Consider the following 10596-nt stretch of genomic DNA (forward strand, 5'->3'; position numbering starts at 1 on the left):
CAATCCAATTATTATTCCACACAATGCGTATGGACAATCATTTCATAACACACAATTCTAATTAATTTCAGTAAATCATAGTGAAAAGTTTTCTCTTGGATCGTCTCAATTTTCCGGGTAATATTACGTAATCACTACTAAGGAACGATTTCAAAATAGTCTGCTAAAAAAAAAACGAAAAAAAAATCTATTTTTAATATATCGTGTGAAAATCATCTCGAAATAATGAACATTCATATTTAATAGACAGACTAAAACATATGGGCAGTTGCTTGTAAAACCATGTTGTTTTATTCTAAATAAGCTTTTTTTTATTAGGAAGTTAAAAGTTCGCATTCCTGCTTTCAAAAAATATTGACGTTAATTTACTTATTATTAAGGTGTCTAACAATGACTGAATTGTCCATCTATTAGTCAATTCTATCTAGAATGCAAGTGTAGCAGCTCTCAACTCTATAATAGTTAAAGACGCCATAAACCCTGGTAGGTAATTTGTACATAGTCCCTTAATTTTCGCACGCGACGCTGCTGCAATACATTGTGTCTTTACTCAGGATTGTAATATATTAATATACAAGCATTTTGTACGGAAATGTACTAAAGCGGAAGCAAAGCAATGGATCCGATACCCGAGACTGAGAGTAAAGAAGTCGACATTTATCGGGACACATGGGTTCGGTACTTGGGTGAGTTAGGTTAGGATTTCTTAGTTAAAATGTCATGTATAGGTAAAGTATAGTAAAGTCTGAATGTATGCTAGCTGAATATGGCTAACAGCTGTATGAAGCTAGTAACCTATGAGGTCAGGGTTGATACTGACTGAATATTAGGGCTTATAAAGGATGATGATATAGCACACTATCTAGGCAGTCACACAACCTGTGAAAGGTTACAACATATTTATATAAAACGTGTTTAATGTCAAGGTCAGTCAGTGTGTTTTGGGTCGAGGGTGCCAAAACTTTTGGTTAAGAACCTCGTGTCGTTGTAAACGGGTTTAATTCGCGTCCATAAGTATTAAAATTAAACTAAAACACTTTTTCACGTGAAAAAAAAAAAGCTCGTATCTGACCGAAAGAACATTGTTACCAGAAAGCTAGCTAACTGTATGACGTCATAACAAAAGTAAGTCAGTCAATAAAAAGCAATAGAAATAAACCTGGTTCACGTTCAGGCTTTCAGCTTCACAGAATATAAACATAGAAAAAAGGTTATTATAAAGGTAAATAGAATACAAAATTCAAGATTAATATTAGATATTTTTGGATGTGTTTGTATTTATCCCCAATGAGCAAGTCTGAGGTGATTCAGGTGACTGTGGGGAGGAAAAACTCCCTTAGATGGAAGAGTAAGGAACCTTGAGAGGAACCAGACTCAAAGGGGAACCTCATCGTCATATGGGTGACGCCGGAGGGTGTGATTATAGTGTTGTATTGATGAGGAGATTGTTGTCCTCAAATACTAAATGGAGTTGGCATCATGACCTGTTTGAGCTGAGTGTCAAGCTAATAGTAAATGTGATTGAGCTTGGCAGGGTAAAGTACTAAAGCGCCGCTGCATCACTCTTGAAATAGAGACAAAATCGAACAGTATTATGGTTAACGTAGCACAACAAGGGGAAAGTCAAGGCAGAATTTTCAAATCAAATTTCAAATCAAATTTTATTTGTCACGTACATACAGGGCACGACACGCAGTGAAATGCTTTTTGCAGCTGTCAGGTATTTAAGCATAAAAAAATGCAATTAGGGATAAAAAAAAAAACCAAAACCAAAAGGAGAGATAAAATAAAAAATATAAACTATATAAAAAACTATATAAAATATTAAAATATGAAAATATATGTGAAAAAATATTGTACATACATAAATGCATATGGTTTTTAATGATTGTCCTTAAAGTGTCTATGTGCAGTATGGTGTGTGTATAGAGTGTATAAAGTGGCACTGTGCTGTGCAAGTCCGGAGTTAAAGTGAATTTTATTGCAGAATTAATCAAGGTCACATGTGAGTCCTTCATTGTGGATTTTAGCGTTAAGATTTAGAACGGTTCTAACAGAGCAGCTGAATATACTGTACAGTGAGTAGAGCTTTTAGCAACACTGACATTTAGTCAGGGTGACTTTGAATCTGCTGTGCTGCTAAATTAGGTACTAAAGTCTACATCATGCACCATGATTCAGTCTCTCCCTCTCTCTCACACAAGCCTCTTGTGTACCTGTATCTTTTGTGCTGTTATGTGAAAGTGGGTTAGCCAAAGCACAGTAGTATTAATGCTTAAGGCAAAAAAAAAAAAAAAAAATTATACTGATGCTGTGACCCTGTCCAGACCTGGAGCTCTTCAGTAAGGTGTCTGTATTAGATTCCTATATACATCGCTCCTAGGGCATGGGTGAGTAAGGAAGTGATTTCCGACACGGGACTGAATCCTGATGCTGCAGTTAGGACATGTGAAGGTTGTAGACATCAACAGCATTGATATTTGCAGAGCAAGAATATATGTGCTTTTACATTTCACTGTTAATTTGATCAAGACTTTTATTCAGAGGTATTTTTAGGAATTTTAGAAATCTTGTAAATGCATGAACGAAGGATTAAAATAAAAAACAAATTAGGATGTATACCATCTTTTCTCTTTATTCATTCATTCATTTATTCATTCTTTAATCCATCTTGAATAACTGCTTTATCCTGCTCAGGGTCAATGATGGATCCAGAGCCTGACCCAAGAACACTGTGTGTGAGGCAGGTATACACACCAGAGGCATTTTAGCATAGCCAGTCTGCCTACAGACATGTTTTTGAGAGTTAGGAGGAAACAGGATAACCCAGAGGAAAACCACAGACACACGGGAGGGACAGGCGCAGTAACCGGAGGGTTTCATTTTAGTTTTGAGGTCTCAGTTTATTAAGGTTATGTCTCACTCTTGTGCTCCTTTAGGATATGCCAACGAGGTGGGCGAGGCGTTTCGTGCCCTCGTGCCCGTCAGCATGGTGTGGGCGAGTTACGCAGTTGCAACAGCATACGTATCGGCGGATGCAGTGGATAAAGGCAAGAAGGCAGCTGCAGTAAGTGTGTGGATATATTTGTGGAAAGATCAAGAACTGTATTGTTACAAAAATATACGCAGATTTTGTATTAGTCAGATTCCTTCATACATGTTATGGAGGGATTATCTGTGTCTAGATGCACTCTTTACATTTATGTTAAGCAGAAAAGCGTCTCAAAGCACAACACCCTGAACCACACAGAAAAAGAGACATTTTGTTATTTTATTCTTCAGTTTAATGTGTGCTTTGTGTTAAGGCTCATGGTGATCACCCGGGGAAGACTACACGTGTAGCTGTTGCTGTAGTGGACACGTTTGTGTGGCAGGCGTTGGCGTCCGTGGCCATTCCCGGCTTCACCATCAACCGTGTGTGTGCTGCTTCACTCTACCTGCTGGGCAAAACTACACGGTGGCCTTTACCCGTGCGCAAGTGGACAACCACCGCCATCGGCCTTTCTACCATCCCCTTCATTATCAAACCCATAGACAGGTGTGTGAGGGAGAGGAGGAGTGTGTGTGAGGGAGAGGAGGAGTGTGTGTGAGGGAGTGTGTGTGTGTGTGTGTGTGTGTGTGTGTGTGTGTGTGAGGGAGTGTGTGTGTGTGTGTGTGTGTGTGTGAGGGAGGGAGTGTGTGTGTGTGTGTGAGGGAGGGAGTGTGTGTGTGTGTGTGTGTGTGTGTGAGGGAGGGAGTGTGTGTGTGTGTGTGTGTGTGTGTGTGTGTGTGTGTGTGTGTGTGTGTGTGTGTGTGTGAGGGAGGGAGTGTGTGTGTGTGTGTGTGTGTGTGTGTGTGTGTGTGTGTGTGTGTGTGTGTGTGTGTGTGTGTGTGAGGGAGTGTGTGGGGTGTGTGTGAGGGAGTGTGTGTGTGAGGGAGTGTGAGGGAGTGTGTGGGGGTGTGTGTGTGTGTGTGTGTGTGTGTGTGTGTGTGTGTGTGTGTGTGTGTATCATAAACAGTGTTGAGGTTAGTCATTTTTGTGTTTTGTAATACATTTCTGAAATGGTGTGTGTTTGTGTTGGTAAAGGTCTGTAGACTTCCTCCTGGACTCCAGCTTGAGGAAGGTGTACGGTGAAGGAGAAAAGCACGAGTGAAGCCGAGCTACACGTCCATGTAAAACCTCATCAGAGCACAGCAGCGTAATAAAGTAGACCGTTTTTATAAGGCACATTATACTTGTTAAGAGTCTGAATCAATCATAGAAACACTTATTTTTATTACGTATCGAGACACCACAATAACATATTTTATTACACGTCACACATACTGTAAATGTGGAGCTGTATTACTGAGCTGCCGATGAACAACTATATTCTCTTGCACAGGATTCTGGGAAAGTCACTTCATTCTTTTTTCTTTTTTTTTTTTTTTTAACAGTTACGTTGAACGTTTTCCATCCGACACCTCTATGTATTTGTCTTGCAAATCATTAATCGGTTAAATTCATAGCCAAAGTCAATGAAAACGTTACTATGAAGGGGTTATTAATTTTCTGACACAATCTGTGTATAATATTTGGCTCTGTTGTACCTCAGTGCATTACATCCATAGCTGTCAAAGCAGAAAGTTGAGAGCAAACTATGCAAAAAGACGTGAAGCCATAAGCTGCAAATATCTACATTTGACCTGCATTTTAAAGCTTTTAACTCGTAAACTCATCCCAGCATAGAGGTCAAATGACAAGAAACAGAACTAGTGACTATTTTTTCATTCCGCAGGTGAACTGTATTACTTTCTCTATATCTGAATAGTCAGCGTATCGTATTCCGTGTCCACATGCATCTGGAACTACTCTGAAAAACAGAAGAAAAAGAGTATTTATCTGTTTACTTGGTGTTTATTTTTAACAGGGACATTTTTATGTTTTAATGTTTTGTTATGGGGCTTCAGAAATATTAGGATAAAATGTGACACTAAACATTGAGAAGGGTTTATTTTTTTAAATTCATTTATGACTGTACAGTGATGGCATTCGGGGATTTTTTTTTTAAAGAACTCTGGTGTGAGGCATTTATTTAAAAAGATATCTAGATGTTTAATATGTAATAAAAATAAAAAATAAAAATGCTGCAACAAAGCCTATAATAAAGTGTAGTATAAAGGAACAAGCCTTACTTTTAGTCTTGCTGGAACCTGATGTTTAATGGCTGGCAGGACAAAGTGTGACCCAAACAATTGTCTGTTGTACTATTTTTAAAAAAAAAAAGAAAGGAAGAAAAAGAAATGGTTTATGTTGAAATATTAAATAAAAAAAACACCATTGTGTTTATATTAAACATACTTGTCACTATCTATCTATCTATCTATCTATCTATCTATCTATCTATCTATCTATCTATCTATCTATCTGTCTGTCTGTCTGTCTGTGTGGTATACAGATACAATCTGCCACCATTATAATTCTCATGGTTTGTATTTTTGGAGCATCCTTAAGATTTCCAGAGATAATGGTGGACATTTTCTTAATTCACGTGTCCTTTTTGCGGAGCCTTTTATAATCACCTGATCCCATTTCAGTGACCTGTCAATCTTTCAATACCCATGATTCCTTTCAGAGCATTTATATTTGGCATAATAATTTAAGCTTTAAGATATTTTCTTAATCGCCACCCAAGTATGTCTCCAATAAGTCTTTCTCTGTTTCCCAACCTTCACCTGATTCCACCTGGTTAGTCAGAGAAGATAATTGACAGTCAGTCCTGAGAATGTGATTGGATGGCTGAAACAGCCCCGCCTACATGCTGGCCTTAAGTACTGACAATGATTAAAGTAATTAAGTTCCTAGTCCACAGTTTTGGTGTTACTGGTTGGCAGGAAGATGATTTTAACTCAGGTTTTCCTGTTATGGCTTTTTCTTGCCTCTACTTTTGGGCAAAAAGGTAAAATTATATGTCCTTTGTGTTTAAGGAGAAATGGTGGAATCTTGACCTACTGTATATTTAAAACTTATGTCTGAAAAAAGCAGCTTTCAATATTTTCCTCATGGTTTGTCTATTTCAACTTAAGTATGGTTTGATGCATTTGACTTATCTGTGACCTTCTGGTCACAAATCTAGTGATCGACTGTTCAGCTAATGCAGCAGTCACTATACAGTGGAGGCCAGAGTTAAACTGGGGGCAAAAGCTGGATCTTTCGAAAGCTCATCTGGGAGGTTGTCCACCTTCGAGTATATCTATGGAACAGGATATGCTGCTGTTCTCCGTCTGGCTTCATGACTGTGGCTTTAAACGACAGGTAACGTGTTTTGTTCTGTATGTGTGTGACATCTAGAGTTTTTCAGGCATCCAGGTTGTTTGAACTGTATAGCTGTATCAACTTCAGTCAGGTCCGGCAACCTGGTTTTCTGAAAATCTGTCTTTTTGCAATGCTTTTCATGCAAGAGATGTTGGTTTAAAAACTAGCTGAAGACTAGTTACTTATGGCCTCAAGAAAGAGATGCATCCAAGTTTTAACCTCTAAAAAAATCGCTTTTAATTCACCTATTGATCCATTTTGACTTGTACATGGTTACCCACAATGCCCAGCATGATGGGATTTATGGTGGCCTTTACTACTTCTGTACCTGAAGCAGCTGTGTCCAGTCTTGAATGTAAAGGGCTGGTTTGGGTGCAGTGTTTCATTACATTGATTAAACTGGTGAAATCAGGTGCATCTCCTGCTTGATTTTGGATTAAATGCTTCTCCCACATGAGGTCTTTGCTGATAAGATTTGAACTAAAACCACAAACCCTTTATTAGGCCTTTCCTGTTCCGCTCATGCGGGCGGTACAGGCTGCGAAGCCTCACTTTTCATGTTGCTCATATGAATAACATTACATTTACAGCATTTGGCAGACACCCTTCTCCAGAGCGACTTGCATTATTTCATATTTATACAACTGAGCAATTGTGGGTTAAGGGCCTTGTTTAGGGGCCCAACAGTGGTATCTTAGTGGACCTGGGAACGAATTCGCAACCTTCCGATTGGTAGCCCATAACGTGCCAACTAACAAACTAGCATCAGTCTCACTGCACACTCACACTCGGGGTGGCGTATCCATGTAATCAGCTATAAAGAATGTCTTATCAGTCATTATTACAGATTGTCTGTCTGATTATAACCAGCTTCTTTCAGGTGAGTGAGGGCAAAGTGACCTACACCAATGTGCTGACTTATAGCCTGGATGCTGGACTGTCTCCCATTACTGAGCTGGTAGAATGCATTTATGACTTGTAAGTAGTACGTTTTTTAAAATAAGAATCTTTTCGATCAAATAATGATGTGGATGTGTGTTGGTTTACTGTTCTGGTAAATGGTATTGAATCGATCTAGCAATAGCACTGATCTGGATATGGGCAAGGTGAACAATGACCCTGTCTTCACTCTGGAGCTGATGAACAGTAAGTGAGACATCTTCAAAGTTATCTTGTAATGTGTCATGCAGAGATTGTTGAATTTTCTATGGAGTTGTAGAAACTGGTTATGCTAATTTGGCTGAAAAAAGTTCCCCTGAGCCTGTAAATGCAATCTAAATTATTCCACATTTCTGATTGGTTAATAATAGACAGAGGACCTCTTGACATGTGCTACATGGAGATGCTTTACATCTTGATGGCTAGCTGCTAATAAACCAAATTTCATTAGTCACAGTGCAAGTGAGATTTCTTTATTTATTTTTGCGTTATATTTCTTGTAACTTGCAAGTTTTTTTGTTTATCACTAGCATTAGCTTGTTGAGCTGACTAGCATGCATGTTTTTGTACTTAAATCTCTGACTTGTGATGAATCTGAGAGACAACACTGAGTGTATTCTTAACCATTATTCTAATACCCCTTTAGGTTACCCGTGGTTCAGGGCTACTATCTCTTGTTAAATGTTTTATAGGTTCTGTAGTGTAGAGGTGATGTACAGTACATGCCGTGTTTTTGTTCTGTAGGTGATTTTAATGGCCCTGCACCATCCACCATGTTCACAATTGGCACGAAAATTCACATCCGGGCCAAAGTGAAACCTCAGGAACTCGCACCTGTACAGATTTACCTGCAGCGCTGCATGCTAGCAAACACTCCAGATCTCTCTCAGTACAGCCAGCTACATGTGCTTATTTCTGATGCTGGGTAAACATTTTTGTCCAGTTTGTGGAGGTAAATTTTTAATTGACACTTGAGTGAATAAAATGCATTAACTGGTGTTATTTCAAAGGTGTCTTACAGAAAGTAAAGAAGGAAACGCGACGTTCTTGCCCAGACGGGAGCCCTCAGAAATTCGCCTTTATATTCAAGCCATTAGATTTGCCTTGGGAGAACAAGTGAGGATGGGTCGACATCTAAATATAAAGCGGTTTAAGTACAAGCTGGATTTCAGATTTTTGGCTTTTTAATTAACATGCTAAAAAATAACAATTATATTTCAGGTTTTCCTTCATTGTGACATGACCACCGGGGATCTTCAGCACTTTAGTGTTTATGAGAAATCCTGCCAATACTTGCATGACCAAAGCAGGTAATCTACACTGGCTGATTTTTATTCTTATAGAAAAGCATTTTCATATCACATTTCATGGCACAAGCCTACAAGACAAGCTCTAGAACCCGCTGTGGTGCCAGTGTCAATAATGTGACAACAATTTTGGTGCCGATGAGGGTTCTTTTGGATGGTCAATAGATCCAGACATCTAAACATGTTCTGCTTGAGCAAAATCAAGAACAAGGGATTTCACAAATCCTCATTGGATCCTTGGGATCTAAGCACTCAGTTGTACTTGTTCTGCTGTATGGTTTATAGACCCCGGTGGAATGAATCAAAAACACCGGTGTGCCAAAGGGAACTTTTTTTTATTTTTTTAACATTAAACAGTATATCCTGTTGAAGACAAATGGACCTTTTTATGTTCTAGGTGGGAGCTTCTTGATGATCCAGCCCAAAGTTATATCTGTAGCTGCTGTGAATCTCTTACTTGCATGCATTGGAACAACTTTGAATCTGGTACTGTAACTTTTATGCTCATTGGTGATTGGGTCCAATAATCTTTAGGACCAGTGGTGTTGAGGGGGGCTTGAAGTTTCTAGTTCAGTTTTCAGCTTCTCCAGTAGCTTCCATTTTTGTTTTGTTTTTTCCTCAAGGGACATACACACGCCAGGTTCTTGGGCCTTTTACAATGGTTGAGTCACGACCTGGTGCCTCAGATGAGTACACATTCTGGACAGCAGAACAAGGTCTGTATATTTTAAGTGAATTTGTTTTTTTTTTTTAATATAATATATATTATAGTGATTGGAAATTGTATCTTTAGTCTCGCACAAGTGGTGTTGGCATGCTGTCTTTAGGATAAGGTGTTGGCAATGGGGCTCAAAGTTTCTAGTTCAGTTATCTTCCTGTATGACCTTTTTCTTAAGGGATGGAGATATATATAATTACACACACTTACAGCCACTCTTATCCAGAGTGACTTGCGTTGTCTTATTTCAGTTTATATACCTGAGCAATTGAGGGTTAAGGGCCTTGCTCAGGGGCCCTGCAGTGGCAGCTTGGTGGACCTGGAATTCGAACCAATGACCTTCTGATCAGTAGTTGAACACCTCAACCACTGAGCTACCACATCCCACACCAGGCTCTTGGGCCTTGTGAGCATGATCTGTGTGTTAAGTGAACATTCAGTAAAAGAACATGCTGTGTGAATAACATTTTTTGTTTGTTTAGATTTGGGAGGTGTTCCTGTGTGGCTCGTGGCGCTTGCTGTTTGCCTGATTCTGATCTTGATGGCTGCAGCCGTCGCGACGAGTTACTACCTGTGTTTTTGGAGAGGTGGAAGGTTGGGATACCGACCAAGCCGAGAACTTCTGAATAAATATTAACCTTTTTGGTTTAAAGATTGAAAAATAGTCTTTTGGTGATTTTTGTTTTTAAATTGATGTGATGCCAGTTTGAAGGAGGGTGTAAGGTTCTCCCTATTGCTTATGATTCAGCCACCAAGCCAGATAAAAAGCCTAATCAATTATTAACAGCAGCATAATGTCAGGACAGCCCATGTTTACAGCAGCTGGAATATGAGGCTCTTGAATATCATAGGCTGTCTGTACTGCTTTGCTTCCACATGGGGGCTCCACCAGCACTGTCGATCTCAATCACGCTTCTGTCTGGCTAAGAACCTGCAGGAACAGTTCAGGCAGCCAGCATAAACATGAGCTGGCAGCACTCCATTCTCTGGGGACGATCACGACTGAATTTCTCAACAGAAGTGTGTGTGCAAGAGGAAAGACAAAGCGCAATGCACTGGAGAAATTTCGTGAAAAATCCTATCAAGTAGTCCTCCAATTTTCCCTGTAGTTTATTGTGAACATGCAGGTTGATGATTTAGCTGCATTTTAGCAGACATTTTCTTTCATTTTCATTAATTTTAATCTCTCACACAAGTGCCAGGTTGCCAAAAAAGACACATTTGTTACAAATATACCCAACCGTGTTAATGCATATTTAAACTGGCCCTTGCAGTGTAATTAGAGAATCCAGTTCAGGCTCTTTAAACTTTTCTCCAGCTGCAGGAAGCATGTACTTGTATTCAAGATAAATAAATGC

General features: G+C 39.2%; 2 protein-coding genes across 2 annotated transcripts; both read left to right on the forward strand.

Moving 5' to 3' along the window:
• The first annotated feature begins 498 nt into the window (after nucleotides 1-498).
• On the forward strand, nucleotides 499-5250 carry mtfp1 (mitochondrial fission process 1). Its single transcript, XM_027143568.2, has 4 exons — nucleotides 499-686; nucleotides 2940-3067; nucleotides 3306-3538; nucleotides 4067-5250. The coding sequence occupies exons 1-4, from the start codon at nucleotides 617-619 to the stop codon at nucleotides 4131-4133; spliced, it is 498 nt and encodes a 165-aa protein (XP_026999369.1). The 5' UTR covers nucleotides 499-616; the 3' UTR covers nucleotides 4134-5250.
• Nucleotides 5251-5758: 508 nt separating this feature from the next.
• On the forward strand, nucleotides 5759-9900 carry LOC113640961. Its single transcript, XM_047809588.1, has 10 exons — nucleotides 5759-5918; nucleotides 6096-6274; nucleotides 7155-7252; nucleotides 7353-7420; nucleotides 7958-8138; nucleotides 8224-8329; nucleotides 8435-8523; nucleotides 8918-9006; nucleotides 9144-9236; nucleotides 9721-9900. The coding sequence occupies exons 1-10, from the start codon at nucleotides 5858-5860 to the stop codon at nucleotides 9873-9875; spliced, it is 1119 nt and encodes a 372-aa protein (XP_047665544.1). The 5' UTR covers nucleotides 5759-5857; the 3' UTR covers nucleotides 9876-9900.
• The last annotated feature ends 696 nt before the right edge of the window (nucleotides 9901-10596 follow it).

This window comes from Tachysurus fulvidraco, chromosome 26 (genome assembly GCF_022655615.1).
Source record: "Tachysurus fulvidraco isolate hzauxx_2018 chromosome 26, HZAU_PFXX_2.0, whole genome shotgun sequence".
NCBI lineage: Eukaryota > Metazoa > Chordata > Actinopteri > Siluriformes > Bagridae > Tachysurus > Tachysurus fulvidraco.